At 44.5% G+C, this 20,532-nt stretch overlaps 8 protein-coding genes across 8 annotated transcripts; 3 read left to right on the forward strand and 5 right to left on the reverse strand.

The window, feature by feature from the left end:
* Positions 1–339: 339 nt before the first annotated feature.
* BYT42DRAFT_372334 (uncharacterized protein) lies at positions 340–2,138 on the reverse strand. Its single transcript, XM_051563271.1, has 10 exons — positions 2,068–2,138; positions 1,878–1,988; positions 1,709–1,817; positions 1,607–1,647; positions 1,522–1,539; positions 1,398–1,436; positions 1,179–1,348; positions 930–1,106; positions 765–866; positions 340–694 (listed from the first exon to the last, which is right to left on the reverse strand). The coding sequence occupies exons 2-10, from the start codon at positions 1,975–1,977 to the stop codon at positions 434–436; spliced, it is 1,017 nt and encodes a 338-aa protein (XP_051422159.1). The 5' UTR covers positions 1,978–1,988; positions 2,068–2,138; the 3' UTR covers positions 340–433.
* Positions 2,139–3,361: 1,223 nt separating this feature from the next.
* On the forward strand, positions 3,362–5,453 carry BYT42DRAFT_645704 (uncharacterized protein; the record flags this gene model as incomplete). Its single annotated transcript, XM_051572662.1, has 4 exons — positions 3,362–3,518; positions 3,607–3,774; positions 3,896–4,984; positions 5,076–5,453. The coding sequence occupies exons 1-4, from the start codon at positions 3,474–3,476 to the stop codon at positions 5,451–5,453; spliced, it is 1,680 nt and encodes a 559-aa protein (XP_051422160.1). The 5' UTR covers positions 3,362–3,473.
* A 2,465-nt stretch (positions 5,454–7,918) lies between these two features.
* On the reverse strand, positions 7,919–11,364 carry BYT42DRAFT_516755 (uncharacterized protein). The gene is made up of 4 exons (XM_051565219.1): positions 10,752–11,364; positions 9,697–10,664; positions 8,588–9,639; positions 7,919–8,514 (listed from the first exon to the last, which is right to left on the reverse strand). Exons 1-4 carry the CDS (start codon positions 11,276–11,278, stop codon positions 7,954–7,956), a joined length of 3,108 nt encoding a protein of 1,035 aa, XP_051422161.1. The 5' UTR covers positions 11,279–11,364; the 3' UTR covers positions 7,919–7,953.
* Positions 11,365–11,580: 216 nt separating this feature from the next.
* BYT42DRAFT_372440 (uncharacterized protein) lies at positions 11,581–12,568 on the reverse strand. The gene has a single exon (XM_051563272.1). It carries the CDS (start codon positions 12,306–12,308, stop codon positions 11,661–11,663), a length of 648 nt encoding a protein of 215 aa, XP_051422162.1. The 5' UTR covers positions 12,309–12,568; the 3' UTR covers positions 11,581–11,660.
* Positions 12,569–12,574: 6 nt separating this feature from the next.
* Positions 12,575–13,305, reverse strand: BYT42DRAFT_372581 (uncharacterized protein). Its single transcript, XM_051563273.1, has 2 exons — positions 12,806–13,305; positions 12,575–12,708 (listed from the first exon to the last, which is right to left on the reverse strand). The coding sequence occupies exon 1, from the start codon at positions 13,156–13,158 to the stop codon at positions 12,829–12,831; it is 330 nt and encodes a 109-aa protein (XP_051422163.1). The 5' UTR covers positions 13,159–13,305; the 3' UTR covers positions 12,575–12,708; positions 12,806–12,828.
* A 425-nt stretch (positions 13,306–13,730) lies between these two features.
* On the forward strand, positions 13,731–14,478 carry BYT42DRAFT_573207 (uncharacterized protein). The gene has a single exon (XM_051568699.1). It carries the CDS (start codon positions 13,801–13,803, stop codon positions 14,347–14,349), a length of 549 nt encoding a protein of 182 aa, XP_051422164.1. The 5' UTR covers positions 13,731–13,800; the 3' UTR covers positions 14,350–14,478.
* A 1,156-nt stretch (positions 14,479–15,634) lies between these two features.
* On the reverse strand, positions 15,635–16,948 carry BYT42DRAFT_498799 (high mobility group box domain-containing protein; the record flags this gene model as incomplete). The annotated part of the gene is made up of 5 exons (XM_051564587.1): positions 15,635–15,718; positions 15,775–16,175; positions 16,379–16,472; positions 16,567–16,605; positions 16,787–16,948. 5 exons carry the CDS (start codon positions 16,946–16,948, stop codon positions 15,635–15,637), a joined length of 780 nt encoding a protein of 259 aa, XP_051422165.1.
* Positions 16,949–20,220: 3,272 nt separating this feature from the next.
* Positions 20,221–20,492, forward strand: BYT42DRAFT_474407 (uncharacterized protein; the record flags this gene model as incomplete). Its single annotated transcript, XM_051563595.1, has 2 exons — positions 20,221–20,341; positions 20,416–20,492. Coding segments are annotated over 2 exons (198 nt in total), but the record flags the coding sequence as incomplete, so codon positions are not given.
* Positions 20,493–20,532: the final 40 nt, after the last annotated feature.

Below are 20,532 nucleotides of genomic sequence, written 5' to 3' on the forward strand. Positions count from 1 at the left end.
CAAAGGCGGAAACAATATAAATGATGCCACTTACTTTAGGCTAGGCAGATAACAATGAACCCGTTGCAGCGCCGTCAATAACAAATGATTTCTCAGTCGTATACGATGGCGCAGTAAACGACAGCAGAGCTGGATACAGTAGTATGATCAACGTCGTATTTATTTTTTGACACAACAGAGGCTTACCATTATCCAAGCAGAGAGACTCAAATACCAATGGAGCTTGATCGTATTGGACACAATCATGCCTACACTCACAATTCAGAAAATTTGTTTTCTCCCGTCCCCATGAGGATCTGAACTTGCCTAGACCGATAATAAGAACGTAGCTTATCATGCCAAGATGCAGCGGCAACCGAATACATCCAAGCGATAAGAGCATGGATGAGACAGAGATCCATAGTTTCCGGAAACCTATTTTCGGTGGGTAAAATCAACAACAAACCAAGCGAACAAAATAACCGAAAAGATTTTTCTTACGGAACCAGGTTCGCACCACATCATACGAGAATTTAAGAGTTTTGACAAGTCGTTGTACGGGCGCAAAAGCGAAAGACAACTGGGTATGCAATGATTCCATCTCCTTTTGCATGTCCTGGATCTCCTGGCTTGTTTCGTTCAATAAATCGGATAATGTTTGATTCACCATGTGGACGTCATCCTTGACGCGGGACGCAAATACAGATTGCATCGTCTAGACGAAAAATCCAGATGAGTCTTCCCCATGATTCTTGCAGGTACAATCCATTTTCAAAACCAATTACCTCAAACTGTTCCCATCGATTAAAGGCGTCATTTTGAAGCTTCAGGGTTAACTGTGCATTTGCATGCAGATGCGCCATATTACGCTCCATGGTGATGAAAATCTGTTACACAATAGTCACTGCAATATAAGAATGCGTTTTGAGTCATGTATTTATGGTGTTTACCATTGTCATCGCTTGTTCCGCATGATTCATAAAGGTTTCTAGAACGGCTTCCCCTTCCTCCATATGACGACGCATCGTTTTATCATGCTCTTTCCACACAGCTTCGGCTTGTTCTTGTTGGACCACGATCATCTGCATCCACTCAGAGATATTACGGAAAACCCGCTGTTGAATAGACTAAAATGGGACCTTTTTGATCAGCGACTAGATCTTGGTTTTTTTTTCCGGTAAATTTATTCTGCTCTTTACCCCTATATCGACAAGGTCTTGGTGAAGTTGCTTCTGAGCATGCTGGATGACATGAATTTGTTCCGTTTCCTGTTGATGCCAATCGCTTAAATCCTGCTGCTGGGCACGTAGCAATTCATAGTTCTTGAGCTGATTCATGGTAATTTTTTCATGCAACGTCTCCAACAATTCTAATATGTGTGAACAGAATGCGGATCCTAAAAATACTCCCATCCTTACCGCGCTCTATGGGATAACGAACAGCGAAACACATGGAAACTGCAGTTGGGATCGACGAAATTCAATATGTTAGCGTCCAACGATCATCATGCATGAATTCTATTGGTTGCATGCTCCGTCTTACCCACATCACGAAAGTATCCTTGATATGAATATATAAAAAATGAGTATGAATGGAACCAGTGCCCAACTTTGAAGAAATTTGTTACCGCTGTATGAAGTCCACATTTGTGGCACGGCTGCGAATGTCCTAATGAAGATTGGAAAATCAGGCAAAGAACGAGGAGATTTTATGATATCCGATTTCGTACATGATGCATGATTCAAGTTGATTATCAGATAAACTATCAGCGTGTTGACACTGTTGAGGAATGGGAATTTTGGCGGTCGACAATTCACATAACGTTAACAGGACAGCGTCTATCAAAACCATAAAAATCATGGTTAGCTCGTACAAACAAGTCACCCAACCAAGCTTACATCGAATAGTGTCTGTTTCTGTCAGGGAAAGGGCTTGGCATCCTTTCCTGAGAGAAAGCGCTGAACGCCTAAAGCAATCTTGTTCCTTGTATTGAAGCATGTCGAGCAGCTCTAGCGTAACGTAGAAAAAAAAAAGATGAATCATCTATACATGACGCCGTTCCTCTTGAAGTAAAAACGAGTCTTTTACGAAGGCCGTGATCAAGTAGAATATGTTCTTCGGTGGTAGCCTTGATGGTAAGCCAGTCTTCTGCAAGAGATCATTCTCTTTTGAGTCAAACCAGTGGATAGATCAAGAAATAAAATTGTGGGCCAACCACGAGTGTCTGTGCGTTGAGTGGTCTTCAATTCGCTGTTCCACAATGACCAACCAAACGACCAACCATCAATGGATGGCACAAAGAAGGAAGGATACAACAGAAAGATCCAACAGCGTAACATGATTCAGGTGATACAAAAACGATCAGACCCCAATTTGTCACGATGCATAAAATAGGCAAAGATCGAAAACCCATCGGACGTCTTTTTTGTGACTTGATTTCTCGAGAATTCTCATTTTTCGATGCTTTGGGATCTCACCATTTCTTTTTACCTGTTTTTCAGTTCTTACACAAATCAATAACAAAAAGAGTCGACAATCGTGGGGCAGATCATTCTGTGTAATGATCACCTATAGGGAACTGCGGGCGGGAATAAATTTAGAAAGATTGGAGTGCGTGGATCGGCAAGTGACAGTTTTCAAGGGGGGCCACCACCGTTGAGGGAGAACCGTCTGTTACATAAAAAAAAAAAAAAAAAACTTTCAAGGGGGTGGAAACATCAATGATCACTGGTAAACTAGGTGGTGGCATTAGGATCAAAAACTCTTTTTTTGTCGCTTTTGGTGGCGTTACCTGTAACGGCAGTGTAAACGGCATCGAGCGGGAATTCAACCGATTCCCAAGGTATCACCCCTCCCATGGGTCATTTCAAACGCTTCACGTCCTCAGACCAGTCACATTAGGGATTGGGGTTTTAGTTGGGTTGTATGAACCTGCGATCCAACCAAAGAAGTTTATGGAACTCAAAACCAAACCCGGTTTATTGTTTAGTCGTTGTTTTTTTTCTGACTAAACATGTCTGCATAACATCGGGAACATGGGGTTAAGTTGTCTTCCGAGGTAAAATTATACTGATCAAGGCTCATGATTGTCAAAAGTGATACCCCACGGCGGTCCGGATGATGGTTCTCCGATGTTTATCGGTTGTGTAAATGAATGGATAATAAAGTGAAAAAAAAAAGATAATGGCATGATGTTTTTTTGAGATAATTGTAACCCAAATGAACAGAACGGTGGATGTGTATGATTTTTTTTAAGGAGTGAATTTTTGGATGCATGCGATCCAAGTTTTTTTACACTTACAGTTGTAAGGAGACTGGTTTAAGGAGTGGCGAAAAAAAAAGGAAGAAAAAAAAGCCTAGCTCACTTAAAAAAGGCTTGTCGTGGTTTTTTGTATATAGGCTCTCGCACGAAATCAGTACTTTCTTGCCTTTTTCTGTTCTCTCTTGTCTACTTCTTTCTTATCCTCTTCCTTTTTCCTTTTTCTTTTTATTCCATGACCACTTTAGAGAAACCGTCAAGCAAACGACAGCGAAGCATGGTAAAAATAAATAAAATTATGAAAAACACCACACCCGCCATTCCGCGCATAGACACTGAATTGACACTTCCATTCTACCCTGTGATAGTCTCAATCGTATGTTCGCATGCCACCTTCGTCCCCACCAATGCCATTAGTTTCAACGGATGATGTAATTCAGCAACTGATGGAAGAGACCGTCAATTATGATGGCATCGATAACCCTTCTGCTTCGTCGTCGGCGGCAGTGATAATGGAAGGCGCTCTTTCTTCAGAGGTACGAATCGATTTCAATTTTTTTTTCTTTTTCCCGCCTGCAGAACAGACCCATTAGCATACATGGAATAGTCTTAAAAGCTGGACAAGCACAAGAACGTGGCATTGATTTCCTAAATTAGGTGGCGCAATCACTGCAGTCCGTGAAACAGGTCTGTCTTGTTGCACTGGATTCTTTGCTCCGCAAAATGGTCATTGATTTACCCGATCCCTCGGTTTCAACCACTCGGGAAACGAGACGATTGTCGGACTCTTCCCTTCAACTTCATCCTCACCATCGTCTACTCGATTCCATCACCTACAATACCACTCGGTTAACCTCGATTTACACCGATAAGAGCTCCGTTGCCATGAAACGCAGTGAATCCATGCCAGCCAATACCATGTCCGACATTCAACGTCTACTGGATCAGCACCAGCCATGGATAGCCGATGCCAACAACGATTACAGTCTGTGCTGTGCTCTGGCCACTCTGCTTCGCGATGTGTATCGAATGTTGGAACTCAGTCAATTTACTCTGGACGAAGCATCGCCCGCTTGTCCACCCCCGAACCTTGCCACCGATCATGTGTATGTCCAGTTGCAACAAGAAGTCGCTCAATTTCAACGTGACCGAGCCGCGGGGCTTGTGACCATCGAATCCAACGCTTCCGCTGAAATTGCGATGCTCTGGAACCAACTTGAACACCTCATGAACGTCGTCAATCAGCTTGTCCAAGAACGCCGTCAGTCGGACCTTCCTCCGCCCGCCTACACCACGGTTGCAACCGCTCCAGGCTTGAACGTGGGCACCTGCGAAAAATCGCCACCCCGTTACAGCACCGTTCACGGCTGCGTTCTCGGGGAAAAATCGCGCTACGACTTGGATTATCTGCTGACAGCCATTGATCGATTAACCACCATTGCCCCCCAGCTAAGCAACCAACGGGTGACCATGACCCAGCGTCAAACCGATGAATTGGCCGCCGCCAGTTTTGGAAAATCCTTGGAACGATTATCCCAGCGACGTATGGACAATCAGCGAGCATCGTTGCCTCCATTATCTAAGCACGATATGCTGCGCGATCTCCTTCGTCAAATCTGCAAATCCGCCTCCCGAACCTTTGACAACCAACGAGTGCACATGGGAGCCGATTTGCAACGAAAATTGGACGTTGCTGCATTGAGCCATTTACTCGATCGCATTGATCGCGGTCGACTTGTTAATCAGGTAAGAAAAGAATAACCCTCTATTTTTAGAGCCATAGAAAAAAGATAAGCTCATCTGTGATGGCGCTGAATTTTTTTTTATTTTATTGCAGGACTATATTTCCCCTGAAGAACGATTGTTGCAAGACATGACGAGTATGTTGGACTTGCTGGATAAGTCGCTGAACCGCCCTGGTTTTGCTGAACAACGGTACGAACTTTCGCCGCGGAAGGAACGCCATCTCTTTATCAACAGTTTATGGAAAAAGGTCGATCGATTGGAAGCACGTCGTATGTCCAGTCAGGATGCCGCCCTTCCAAAGGGGCGAGGTCGTAGCACCACTACCCCGGTCTCCTTGATGAATAATCCAGAAGCCAAAGCCGAGCTCGCTCATTTGTTGGATCATCTCTGCAAATCCACTTCGCACATGGATAATCAGCGCGCTAGCTTCACTCCTTCTTCCACCACACTACTCTCCTCTCTTGTTTAAGAAAAAGAAAACGCATTCCATATCTCGTCGTCTTTTTTTTCACAGCTATTTTTTCTTTTTTTCTCTCTTCTTCTGCATTGTATGTATACGTTATTCATAGGATACCCACACTATTGTTGTTCAACTCATCTCCCTTTTTTATTCTTTTTTTTTTCCTCTACATACACATATCGAAGCTTAAAACTGCCTGGTTCAGCTTGCTGCCACTTTTTTAAGCTATTCGAATAGTCTGTACTCACTCGCTGCCCTGTTGACTTGGTATTAATTGCTGATGAGACGCGTCTCTCGTCGGAATGACGATCATTAGGAGACCTGCAGCTGATCATTCTTTTGAGCGCCATCTCAGACACTACTAAAAGCTATATCCCTATTCAGCAGCCGTTGGCCCCACCTTCAATTCGTTGTGTCGCCTTTTTGCAAACCTGATATTTTATCTTTACAATGCAATCACCGTGCTCTAAAAACGCCAACACGATGAGCACAATCACCACAAGTTGAATTCAAGGCAATCGGCTCTGTTGGGTCAATATTGATGTTAACTGAGCCAAGTGACCTGGTCGAGAATGAGCTGCGGCAGGCAGAACACATGAAGAAAACGGACGGTTTTTTGACAAGAAGAGTTTATTGGACGTCTATATTGAACGGAGAACAGATGAACGACAAACAAAATAAAAAGGTCTATCCTGTTGTATGTCTTTCTAGGCTAAGCTAGTTTCTTTTTCATTTTCATCTATCTGCTTTTTTTTTTTTGGCCCGTCCATTTTGTTCTTAAACAGACCGCTTTGAACGTCGCTTTGGGCATCAAATGAAAATGACCGTAATATAAAGGAGAATTAAGGTGTTTTTCATTTATTTTTCTTTCTATATGAAGTGGCGTGTGATCGTCCACAGGACGTTAAGCCCACTTTTTATTTTATTATTCAACCGATAAAAAGGTTGACAAAAAGAGAATAATAAAGGCAAAAGCCTTTTCTTTTTTTTTCATTTACCTTTGTTGCTATTAAAAAGCAAACCCACCGACGTACCTTCCACAATGACCGCGCTGATGACTAGTCAGGCGCCCAAAGGGAAGAGCCGACGGGAACGAAAACAATCTTCTTCAGAGGATGGCCAATCCTATCATTAGAAGATGGTTTTCGGATTTTTCGCCATACCCCGAATGCTTTACCAAAAACCGGAGCGTTCATCATTACCAGTGACCACCAGCCTAGCAGCCCCTGATTCCGAACTGGCGCACAAAAGAAAAAAAAAAAAGATGAGAAGAAACGCCCTCTTTTTATATCTTTCGGCGGACCTTCGATTTGTGACCCTGTTTATGACCGCGAATGCACTTCATTGGCTCGATTCTCGCAACAAAACTCGCGAAATTCGGCGCCTCACACTTCTTTCGCGTAAGCGATGCAAAGAGGAATTGCGCTATGTCACTCATGCTGCCATCAGCAACCAAATTCCTCTTCAATTATTATATGGCGTGCAGTATAAACTATAGTTGACTCCTGAGTGCCACATGCTTCAGGCTTTACACATACTTTTCTCTTGTTTTATGTTAGCAAGTTTCCCTACTTTGCCCTGCCCCTTTGCACCAGTTTTATTTTGAAACCGTGTTTTCAACGTTGCTGTGACAATAAACACTCAATACTTCACAAAACCAAGGTGTTAGGCGTCAGTGCGCCAAGTTGCAATGGCGACAGGACAAAGAGAGAGCGCAATGACCAAAGCCATGGCGGACCCATGTGAGCGTGTCCGTTGAAAAAAAAAAAAAAACGACTTTGACTGCGCCAAAAGATGCTCTTATGGATATGTAAACGATGAAAAACACGCATCAGCGCAGTAACACCACCGGTTGCTTGCCATTTGTAACATGCATAAACTGATTTGACTTGCAGGACCAGCGTTAATCTCCTCTTGAAAATTTGAGTTCTCCTCCGCTTCTCTCCAAGGTTATCAGGCTGGGACTTTTTCGTGATCGATTAAAATGCTGCCATTTGTGCGAGAGAAACTTAACTTAATGACATTGCTCAATTTGGAAACCACTTTCTGGTATTTTCAATCGTCACTTTTATTATAGCATTGTGGTGAAGCAAATTCGATTTAGGCACACTTTTTGTGCTTCTCGCGGTTTTCGACATTTCAAACTGAAATGTATTTAGGCAGATACGACTTGTCTCCTAATTAAGCAAGTGTAACCTGACAATTACATTTGATTGATCCATTTACCCACAGTATCTCCTAGTTAACCTGTTGTATTGTCAGCCTGTTCTCGGAAAAACAAAAAACTCATGCCTTGGCTCGTGGCTTTCTTTTCTCTTATCATCAACAAGTGTATGTCGCCGTATTGTCGGACTCACGGTGGTTCCAATAATCTAATTAGCCTTTTCATTTTTCTTGTCTACCCTATTTTCGGTGGCAAACACGGTCGACGTCCACTCAAAACACGGCGAAAAAAGACCTGTTACCAAAAAAAAAAGTGTACAAAATAATAATTTATTATACGTGGTAATTAGGCAATATCGTAATCGTATCGCCAGCCTAGAGGATTGGAGGGATCTTTCTGAATTTGCCAGGTTGGCCAGTAATGACGGTCTAATTTGAGGGCACTGACGTGGGTAATGTTATTTCGGGTAATGTACTTTACGCGAATGTGGGAGGGATCATGATGTACGCTGGCGACTTGTTGGTCTTCTTTCGCCGGCGCCAGGAGCCACATGGCTTCTTTGCTTTGCGGTTTTTCGAAAGCTAGCGGAGCACGAGCTTCAGCAATCTTTTGACGGTATCGATGCTGTCGTATCGCTGTTAAAAAGTCGTCCATGGTCTTCACACGCTGCTGATCCACCTCGGTAATCCAGATACCCGGAATCAGTGACACCTCGGCCGGGGAACCAAAAAGGCAGCAGGAAACGTACACGCCCTCGGGAATCTCTTCTTGCAATTGTTCTTTTGCGGCCATGTGGGCCTCCTGAATATACATTCCCTGCCATCCAATGACGCGCGTCGTCTCAAGATCAGGATACAGCGTGGTAGGCACGGTCATGGTCATTTCTTTGCCGTCACGTAGAATGGTCTGTGAACACAAATAAAAGCAGATACTGTCAATGAATTAATTCGGTTGGGGCGCTTATTTTTCATGCACTTACCATATTTAATTCTTGCTCCTGCGAATACTTGGCGAGATCCGAGATGCGAACTATTAGATCGCCATTGATTTCCAGGATAATGTCCCCGGTTTTCAGAAACTTGGCACACTCGCTCGACAGATCGGTTAACCCCATAACGTACACCACGTGTTTGTGCCGATTGAGTCGCTGCAACCAAATATCCGATAAGCCCAATAAGCGGGCGTTGGCCAGCTGCATCGTCCAACAGTCAATGGGTAACCCACGCACACTGGGTGACTGACCCGATCGTAGCCGCTCAATCACAGGCACCATCAGTTCCGAAGGCAACCCTGCCATGACATTGGTCGGCAAGTTGAGTTCGGATTCCGTAGCAAAGCTCATCCAGTAGCCTTGAACTTTGCCTTGCGCATCGGCCAACAATCCGCCTTGGCCACCAATATCGCCTGCCCGCGCCGCTTCCACATTCACCGCTCGCCAACGTGCTGGGGTGGCCTCCTTGGTGCGTACCGGTGTGATGGATGAAACGGTCACTTCCTTCATGATAGGTAAATCATCGCCACCGAGACCGATGTAGTGCGCGGTGGATCCTTGGGTGAGAGGTTGATCACTGAATTCAGCCGGGTGGACTTCAATCGCGGCCTGGTTCAACTGTGTAATGTCAAACGTGACAACGGCATAGTTGTAGAATGGATGCAGGAACAGAAGCTCCCCTGGGATCTTGAGCGCATTGTTAAACGTCAACGAAATGCGGCACATCGCCACCGGGACAGTGTCACGATCGCAAATAATCAAGGGTGGATCCAGGGACACAACAAATCCGGCACCAAACGAATGTGAATTTTGCAAGCCATCAATCACATACGGTGGAAAACAATCCACCGAGACGAGTGACTTTGTTAGTCTTTCAATGGGCCCCTGCTCCGTTTCCGTTGCATGTTGCTGTGCATCGCTCTTGTACACGTTGTTGTTCATCACTTTGGACTGACTGGACGCTCCGTGTAGTTCAATCTTTGGTTCCAAAGGCAGCTTGGGTTGACCCAGATCGGTATAGTCCCACATCCCTGTCACATCTAACCTTTCTTTTTCAGCAGATGGTTGTGATAAAACTGCAATTGTTCTGTGCTTACCATTTCGGGTGGCGAGTCGAAACTTGTGCCATCGATGATCGATGAGAACGATCATGACTTTGTCTTTCAATGCGCGCGATAGTGAATAATAACGAATGGGGACTTGATCGCCTTGACGAAGATCGCGCACGATGCGGATAAAGTCGTCCAAATTATGCACCGGTTGGTTGTTCAGACCCACAATAACCGATTTTCGCATCGCGTAAGCGGCGCCCAAAATATAACCCGCACTGCCGACGTACACGCCCGCATCCTTAACGGCGAGCCCATACGAACGGGCCATCTGATACGAGAAATCACTCAGCATCCCGCCCCCAAATTCAAGGTACCGATGCGGTGTAATACTGTGAAGGTCTTGTACTGTCATTTGTTTCTCGCACAGCTGTCCAGCACGGGCAATGACCACGTGTATCTTTTGATCGACGGCATTGTCCAAAAGGTCGGCCAACCCTGAAAAGTACGGCACAATGCATCCTTGCACTGTCAGAAGGATGTCACCGGGTTCAAGCAGGCCATGCGCCGGTCCTTTGGGGGTCACGGCTTTGACTACCAACAGACCTTGGTTGGTTTCTCCCGACGATAAAGTCCGCGATCGCAAACGTTGCTCCATGTGTTTTTCCAACCCCAGTCGGGCCAGTTCGTCATAAGAGCGAAACTGGAATTCGGCTTGCAAAGTGCCTCGCGGTACCGGTTCACCCCGTTGAATGAGTTGAAGCGCCCGTTTGACCCGATCCAAGGGCAAATAGTAACTGGAAGAAGACCGTGAAGCGCCACCTGCATTCAACGCGACCGCACGACCTTGCATATCGAGCACCGGGCTTCCACTCGACCCGGCACTAGTACCCGAAGCGGCTTGGAGGTAAAATGTGTTGAAATCGTTGTAACTACCAAGACCATAGTCTGGAGCTTCACGGTCAAGGCGGGCCAAGGTACCGGAAAGGATACTCAGCTTTTCACCGGCATCATTGCTACCATAAGAGACAAAAACACACACATTTGGTGTCAGCCCACCATGCGTCCCCCACAACAATGTTACCGAATCATGTTTTACTTACCCGACCACGCGAATTTCTTGGCCCACCGCGGCACCTTCGGGGTACAACTCGATGCCGGGAATATCAACGAATTGGACTTTGCTGGGATCGTATCGGAAGAAACCAAAATCATGCACTGGGTCGCGATAGATGGGGGTCAGTTCGATTTCCTCGTAGTTGCATAAAACGGCTTGGGCCACAATGGGCGCTACCGATACGACATGACGATTGGATAAAAGGATGCCTCGTTCAGCATCGACAATGAACCCTGTGGCGGTAAACACCCCGGGTGTTTCTGTATCGAGAGCACGCACACGGGTGGCTTTGATGGACACGATGCTCTTGATACATCGCTCTAAAGTGGTTTCCCAAGAGGCCGTCTTTTCTTCCAGTTTGGGTGTCGCCGCCTTTTCCTCTGTAGGTGTAGATGGTCGTGGACGATATAGAAAATGGGGAGAGAAACGTTTTTTAATCTTGGGTGCCGTGGATAGTTGAACATGCGGCAAAGGATCTCTTGCAAGAGTAATAGGTTCCATCGATCGAGGCATGGTAACAAAAGAAAAATTAAAGATATATACAAACTGGAAAAATGTACAAGGGGGAAAAGTTGAAAAAGAAGAAGAAAAAAGAGTACGATTATGAAGTAAAGCCAAAGCGTCACTTTTTGTATTGCTTTATGAAAAAAAAAAATTCCCTGATCGGATACTAATGAGAGTACCTTGTTGTATTGTTTTGCGTAGGGCTTTTTTTTTCTTTTTTAGGGTCCCCCTTTTTTTTCGTTCTAATTCGTTCTTATGCAATGATATTAACATTTTGTCATGCATTCCTACTTTCCACATTCTCTTGGGACTTGTTTTTTCATTATTTAGTATTATTTACAGTAGTATGTTGTTTATTTACACAGCGCACTGATCACCGGCCCGAGATAAATCAGGCGGGGCTATGACGAAGTGACGACGACATAGTGATCAATTGCTCGGGGTTTATATTAAATCGCATGCAAATGCCCTCTAAAACTCGCCACATGTCCCAGTAACCATAAAGGGTGGCGGTGTGATAGGTATCGTTGGCCAACATTCGCAAATGATTGGCCGCTTCCGGGGCGGGCCATTGTTGACACAATTGCAGAATATGTGAAGGTCGCGCTGCCAGTTGGTCTAACTGTAGACTCGGCCCAAACGTCGGAGCCTGACGATGGAAGCTTGGTAAAGCCGGTGTAGGGGGCCGCTCAACAATATGCAGTAATAGGGTATCGGGTTGTTCGGTGGCACTTAGAATTCCCAGTGTATCGTTTCCCAATTCCACAATGCCGTGAATCGGTTCTTTGGCATCGTTTAATGCACCCGACAGAAGATGGATAAAGTCGGTATCGGCAATCGTGGTAGGAGAAGCCAGTTTAATGAGATGTTTGGCAATCGTTCGGTTCATGGTCGGAGGCCGTTTGACAAAAAATGCAATAGACAGAGGCGTCGAAGGTGTCCAGGGTTCGGGATGAACCGGTTGATCGCCCGTATACATGGTGTGAGTCACGGTCACTGGCACACTTAGATACCCCAGCGCGAGTGTGGAAGAAAACATGACGACAAGAAAAACAATTGGAAAGAGCGGTATTAAAAGCTTAACTTCACTGTATGGAGCATATAAAACGTTGAGGTGACGTCTGGGAGAGGATACGAGAGAGGGGGAAAATAAAGCAAAAAACAACGCGGCATACAATTCGATAATTTTCGTGACCGTGACCTCTCTTTTCTGCACCGAACCTTTCCTTCTTTCTTACAACCATCGAGAAGTCTCACGATGAGTGACCATAAACAGCAGGCTAAACCCATCAAGGGTATTTTGAAAAGACCCAGTAACGCCACATCAGCCTCCGAATCTCAGTAAGTAAACTCATCGAGCATCTTTGTTCAGAACAATGGCGTATGATTGTATATAGCCATGTTGCTTTTCTTTATGCTAACGGAAAAAAAAAAACGTACTTTTTGTCAAGTTTAAAATGGGATGAAGCCAATTTGGAGCTGACGGAAGCGCAAAAGGATTCTACTATGAAAGTTGATGAACCAAAGACACCTTACATTCGTTACAATGCCGAAACTGATCAAGTGCTCAATATGCCACCAGGTGGGTTTTGCGAAAAGACGGATTGGCTCCCCCCCCCCCAAAAAAAAGCCAAATGGGAGTCTATGCGTAACCGTTTTATAACACCGAATGGGGGATTTTTTTTTATCAGATGCACCGGGTGGTATGCAGGGTTTGGATGACTTTTCGTTGGACGCTGGAAACGAGTCGGATCGATCCAGTACATCGAGCAGCAAGAAGGCTCGACGGGTGTCGCTAAGTGAAGACGATTGGGAATCTGACGAGGATATGGAACCCGAAGATGACGTTGAAGGTAAGTCAAGGTTGAGGACCGAACCCAACGGCCCATTTGTTCGGGGCCAACATAGCCACACCACGCGCGACCCAGTATTTTTTAAGACCTTGATTCATTTTATATATTTTCTTTTCGTTTCCATCGAATGGCCATTGATTCTTCTGAAACGCAGCCCAGAAGCAGCATGAAGAATTTGCAAAGAAACGAGCAATGCACTACAATATGGGCAACGTGTTACGCCACAAGGTGGATGTGGATGAAGAAGAAGAGAATACGTCGAATAATACGCAGGTGCCACCTCCATTGCCGACCCAAACCAAGTAAAAAGGAAAGCGGTCTGGACGTTGAGACGGTTTTCTCACGATGGGGTTGATCATACGTTGAATCTCATGGAGGGGGCCCGATTGTACGACAAGTTGTTTTTTAATTTTTTTTTTTTTTTTTTGCAAGTTGAATAACTTGCCTTTTTACACTTTCTCTCTCTCTTTTGTTTGTCTTCTTTTCCCAACTCTTTTCTACTCTTAAGCGCGCCATTTTTTTGTCGTCTTTGTCTACCTTTTATCTCGTCTATTTGTTTTATTTTTCTTTTTTGTTATTTTGATCAGTGAAACGAAAAAGTGATTTCCTTTTTTTTTATCTCCTGTTTATCCAAACGAGGGCCTTTTTTTCTTTTACTTTTCGTGGTTATTGAAAATCATGACAAGAACGAATATTCGTAACCATCCTTATCATTTTGAACAAGTGCTGCAACAGAGCGGACTACAGATCATGTCACGCCAAAGCAAGGATATTGAGAACAACTTCACATGGCTTGTTTTCATGCAAACCAAGTGGGTTCCTTTTGATGCGAAAAATCAGTGGAAGTTAGAACAGACGTTGAGTCTGGGTGGCACGTTTGTGGATATCCAGGATTCCCATTTTCCAGGCGTGAACCGCGTCCGCGTATTTCCAAAGACAAACTATCTCAGCTACTTGGGAGTCAAATATCGATTATCGCGAGTCATGCAACCGGACGCATGGGACGAACGACGTTCACCAGAAGCATCCAACCACACTCCACCCAGTCCCAACCAACCCATCTTTTTTCCCTCGCCCGCCTCTCTCTGTTCACGTTCCCCCTCGTTATCGCTCCTCTCGTACTCTGCCATCACCACCATGACCGATAACCCTACCAACGCCACTTGGAACCACCACCGTCGTCATGGGCATGAACATTATCGCATTATTTCATCCCGAGTCTCATAAACGTCCTCATTGGGTGCAGACAACCGTACAAATAACTCACTGTAAATACAATAGCCAAATCTCCCAGATATACATGATCACAAGCGTTTTTTATTTTTTATCAACTAAAGTTTATTCGTTACTTTTTTACATGTTAAAAAATGACTAATATGACCCATGATCGCGCTGGAAAGCGACAAAAGGCAAGTGAGATTGGCAAGTGACCATTGGTGACACCCACGATTTCCCAACCGTGTTATCAAGGGCGCACAAAAAAAGGGAAAAATCAACAGGGATCCACCCGTCGCCATCATCTCTTTTTTTTCGGCTTTTCCCTTGATTGTTTCAGCAATGACATGAGGGAATGATGCCAAGTTCCTGAGACTCTTATTTCTTTCTTTTCGAGAATTTCAAATACAAGGATGTTGTGGATGCGGGCCAACATTGAAAAATGATAAACAAAGTAAAAAGAAAAAGGGGGAACGAAAATAAAATAAAATAAAATATAACGGGCTACAGAAAGTCAGAAATGGTACATGAATATTATTTTTCTTTTCATTTTGTTTTGCTGGCCGGACGAGTAAGGCAAAGGATGGGAATAACGGCCGATCCACACGGAGACTGTATAATATGTTGGTGTCTAGATATAAACATACATTTTTTCCTCTTTCAATGAGGAGAAAAAAAAAAAAAAAGAAACAAGGACAAGAGATCGGTAACTATCTCTCAAAATTGGTAGGCCGTGGATGAGACGTGGATGAATCGTTTGCTGATGGTGCCATGGATGACGGAGCAAAGGAAGAGGAAGACGACGTGGACGGCGGACGTGAGGATGGCTGCAGAGGTGGTGATATTAATGGCGGTGGCAAGGTTTCTATAGATAGATTAGCTTTTGAAGAGGATGGATCATGCGTGGTGTGTTGACTAGATGATTCGATGCTCATGCTTTGCGATGGACGTGCTGCTGCTGCTGATGCTGATGTTGGGGAAGATGGCGAAGGATCCGGAAGAATCAACGAGTGAATGTCAAACCTTAAATCGGCGGCGCATTGAGGCGATCGCATGCGAGGGGCCGAACTGGATTCAGCCACAGGGTCTGGGTTGGCGCGAAAAAGCGTAGTGGATGAACTGGTGGATTCACGCCCTGATCGACTGCCTTTGTCAAAAATATGCATGGTCGAAAACCCTTGCGATGGCTGCTTCCGTTTCGCTAGACGGGGTGGAACTGAAGAGCGAATTGAAAGCAAAAAACAAAAAAAAAAGACGATGAGAAGACACGGTTCCAAATTGAACCATCACTTTTCTTTTACAAAGCTGAAGTTCTCGTTTTACCTGAACGGCCGGATCCTTCATGTTTGGCACGAAACGAGTCCAGGTAGTCTTGGTAGGCCTAGGATATAGGTAAGTGCATGATGAGCCAGCCCGAAAGGATGGCCGGTGACACACCTGATATTCCTGGGTTTGTTCGTATTTTGCTCTTGCAATGATGTATTCTTCTTTTTTCAGCATGGCGTTGCGTTCGTAACGTTCTTTGGCGGTAGGACTGAGATGTTTCCATCGCTCGCCGACAATTTTCGCCAGCTCGGTAAACGACATGTTCTGATCTTTTAATTCCGCTCGCACTTGGTTGGAAAACATGACATAGGCGGACGACGGTTTGACAGGCGCGTGCTGATCCGGTTTAGGATGTCGCTGATACTTTCTCTTCCACGTCCGAGATGGTGTACTTTCACCAGCACTCCCATCGTCCTCATTGGAAGATAACCCGCTGCTTGTCGTGTGTACGGCCGGTGGAGGCGTTTGCTCGACTTGAGAATTGAATTTCGCGTAGACAATGGGATTTCCATCTTATAGTTATAATAAAAAATGGAAAAAAGAATAGAATACAACAAAACAACAAAATATTGTTGCATTCAGATTAAAAATGACGAGTTATTTTCTGATGTTTCCCCATTTTTCATTGTCCCTTTTTTTTTGTTCTTTTCATTTGCCTTTTCTTGTTGCTGTTTTTTTTCACGTTATATCAATATAAATGGATACTCCCACTTACAAGGTTGATCATTTACTACACCGAAACCATAATCAATAATCAAAGGCGCCATGGGTGGCACGCCTTTCGCATTTGCAATGGCTCGTTGAATCAACTAGAGAGAAGGAACCGATTCAGCTTGCGGCAACAAAGTACATCCGAGATGATGGAAGAAGAAAAACGCTTACCCGTCGATGCCCTCGTTTGACGCCCATGTAAATTAAATCGGATTCAGTCACTTCGTACAACTATACAATGGCATGCATGGCAAGTAGGTCAATAATGGTGTTTTTTTGCATGGATTGGATAGGATGGTGAGAAGAAAGATGGCATGTGAATAGAAAGAAAAAGAAGACGCGTCAGCTTGTAACAGGTGGGTGGTAGTGTACGTTTGATGTTTTTTTTTTAAGTGAGGTGGGGGTAGTTTACCGATCGTATTTGGTCGAATCCTTCCTCGAGGAACCGGTCGGTATATTGCGACAAATGATGGGATTGGAAAAATTGGATGATATCTTGCTCGTCAGCGATATTATGTTGTGATGAATCGGGAGGTAGGTCTGGATTTTTCTGGGACGCCGATGGTTGCGTCATACTCTTAAAGGACGAACGTGGTTAGACACGACAAAACAAGTGACTAGTAAGCGATTCAAAAAACAAGCCATGCAATGTCGCGGGTGACATGCGGTTCTTTGTTGTTTTTTTTTCTCGAGTTAGGGAATGAAAACAAGAGCACTCGTCGTCCGTGTGATTCACAAACGCGGCGAGGAAATGAAAAGGGAAAGTGAAGGGAATCAAGAAAAAGAAAAAGTGGAATGATTCAACAGAAGGGAAATGGTGGAAAAAGTTAGCCAGTTTCTCTTTCTTTCGTCAAAATTACCCTGTGGACTATCAGCATACTGTAATACAAGTTTAAAAAAAACACCTTTTTTTTTGGGTTCCAAAAAAGAGCGCAAAAAAAGGACGAGTGTACGTTTTTCTTTAACCTTTTTATCGGTTCATTGAAACCTTGGATTCATCCTCTTTTTCACAAGTTGCTTTTTCCCATTTTTGTTTTTCAAGATGGGCAAAAATGACCATTTGAACGGTTTTGGGCAATTTTTCTTCTCCATTGTTCTTTGCGTTTCTATCTCTTTTCCCTTTCGAACGGAGATTTTTCGGATGAGGGTAGAGGTTTCAGAACAATTTATAAGAAATGAAGAACCGATATATAAGAAGAAAAACCAACCAAACTGTCGGGTGTTAAAAGGGGTAAAGTAACAGCGGTCAAAGCTATAAAAATGATTCTTTTGTGTGTCCAAGTGGTGAAGCCGACGATGTGTATTTTTGTCATTTTTGGTTTAGAAACGACGAGAACTAGAAAGAATGAAGACGGGGAATGAAAACCCAAGGTTACATCATCGTTTCTTGCGGATGCAGAAAAATCGAGATTGTTTGGTGTGACCTGATCCCGGCAATGTGATCTTCGCCCAAACAAGTTGCGAATGTTCCATGTTGAGCATGAATCTGGATCAAAAAGACCCTTTTTATGAATGTTGGGTTTTTTGACATTTTCCAACCTTCCATTCAAAAAACCGAGGGCGTCTCATTTGGGTTCTTTTTTTCGTAAACTGTAAACGACCCTTAAAAAAAAAGGTGATTGGCTTGCAAGCTTAACGACCCAAATCCAGGGTTCGGGAGGTTAGGTATTTTCTCACTAGTCCAACGCTTTTTTTTTACACGAAAGGCAACAGCAAACCAGATGGGCACGAGATACTTACTACCTTTTAAAAAATAAAAGTTATGAATCTTCATCATATACAGCAACGATCAGCCATCAGAAAGAAACCAAAAAAAAAGGGGAAAAACGTGCTGAAGGGATCACCTATTTCCCTCATTGAGGGGTTGAGAGGGACCACAGAACACAATGTTGACCAGTTTACCCAGTACCACTTGCTCTCGCTTCAAACGATTCACTGCTGGAGTTGATGTACCGCATCAACCAGGTTAAATGCATGAAGAAGCATCCATTTCCAAGTTGGATATATCGTATGATGAACGTGAGTAACTAGAGTTCTAGTTGCCTTGCTTGCTCGCTTGCTTGAAGTTTTACTGCATCATTGCTCCCTCACTCCCTCGTGTTCTCCTATCTCCACTGACCAAAAAAAATCACCCTACCACTGTTTCCAATCCTTGATTCTTTTTTTTCTTTGGGTCTGCATCTAATGTGGATCCAATGTTTTCCTCATAGTTTTATTACTTGCATACGGTGTCTGTGAAAATAGAACAACTTTTTTTTTTGGGTATCATGGTGGGTTCGTCGTCATCGTTACTATCATGATCTTAACCACAATTTATAAAAAACCTTTTTTGTTATATTCTCAAATTGACATTTGGTCTCGATCTCACCGTCTCATTATGGTTCTTATACAGTTTATTCGTTTCAATCATTTTAAAATGAACCTTGCTCCCTATCCCGGTTTTTCTGAAGCTATCAGCTTTTACTAAAGTCTTTTTTTTTCTCTCTTTACTTTTTATTTTACTTTTTTTTTTTTGGGACGCTTGCATCGAACCAATCACCTTGGCAGACTTGACAGCAACTCCCTTAAATACAAGGTCGCTTGGCAAATCTTGCATTTCGCATCGCTCTCTTTTTTACTTCTCATTTCCAACCACTGTCATTATCCTTATCCTTTCCGCTCCCTATTTTTTTTTCTTCATAATTTTTTTTTGAAGTCATGTCATCTCCCTGCGTTCAATCCTTTCCGGATCCTCTTGCACACGATTCACAGAATAATGTTTTGAGATTCGTGAATCCCAACTCACTCAGTCACCAATCCTCGCCTACTTTCCACTCCTCCACATCTTGTTCCACCTCTACCTCTACGTCCACTGCCGCCTCCGCCGCTGCTTCCGCCGCTTCCAATAATTCTTCTTCGTCCACTTCTTCTTCCTCTTACGATTTCTCTTCATATATTCCTGCCATGAAACCAAGGGAAGTCGAAGATCCTCACCGTCGTTTTAGTTATGCCGACTTGTTGTCTGGACAAACAACGAACCATACTTACGATAACGACTCCTGCTACATGGCCATGTCCTCTTCTTCGCCTTCCAATGACAGCGACGATTATCAACGCAGCAGTCGCAGTGATACCTCGGTGAGTACCACCCAGCAGGATCAAATGTCGTTCATCGATCCCTCCACAGCCGCCGTCGCTGCTGCTGCTGCTGCTGCTGCCGCGGCCAGTGTCCAGTCATCCTTTGACGTTCACCAGCACCAACACCAGCATCCGCACCAGCATCATTTACCTCCCAACGTGTCGGAATGCACGACCACTCATCCTACCAGCACATTGCCCATGCCGACCATGACCAGTTCGGCCGGTCCCATGTTCTCGTCCATGCATCCATTTGCCATGACCCCTCTGTCACTGATGGATCCTCATCAACAACACCGTCACTCGATTGCCGCCCCGGCATCGCACCATCTGGGTTCCTCTTTTTACGACTCTTCCGCTCACCGGCATCACAGTTTCAGTCACCCCAGTGGTGGTGGTGGTGGTGGAGGTGCGGGGCCTTTATTTGATCCCAATCATTCAACACCCCGCCCCGCCGCCAGCCCTGCCACCTCGATGATCCAGAGCTTTGCCAACTTATGCACTTCTCGCCCTGTCACCCCTGTGTCCTCCCTAATGTCACTTTCACCCAACGGTCTCAGTGGGATCCCCAAGGACGAGAATCAGGATATGATGAATGATTTGTGTTTTTCATCCGTCTTTAGCATGTCGGGGCTCAATGACGGGCGACGTCGGACCTTGCCTTCGTTGTCGGAAAAATCCACCAATGATCCAAAGTCCAAAGCGCCACGGTCGCGCGGTCGACGAGTTTCCAATGTCCCCAGCAACGGAGCACGCATGTTCACCTGTAAAGCGGAAGGATGTGGCAAGGTATTCAAAAGATCCGAGCATTTAAAACGACACATTCGATCCATCCACACCTTGGAAAAACGTAAGTATCATAAATCGATGCGTGCTTCCACTGAGAATCTCAAACGACCCACTTTATATCCTTTTCTTTTCCAGCCTTTGAGTGCCCTTATCAAAGTTGCAATAAGCGATTTTCACGATCGGACAATTTGAATCAACATATTCGCATTCACCGCCACAGTAACAATAGCGTTAACAAAGATACCAAACCAT

This window comes from Radiomyces spectabilis (assembly GCF_025331425.1).
Source record: "Radiomyces spectabilis strain NRRL 2753 chromosome Unknown BYT42scaffold_8, whole genome shotgun sequence".
Lineage (NCBI taxonomy): Eukaryota > Fungi > Mucoromycota > Mucoromycetes > Mucorales > Radiomycetaceae > Radiomyces > Radiomyces spectabilis.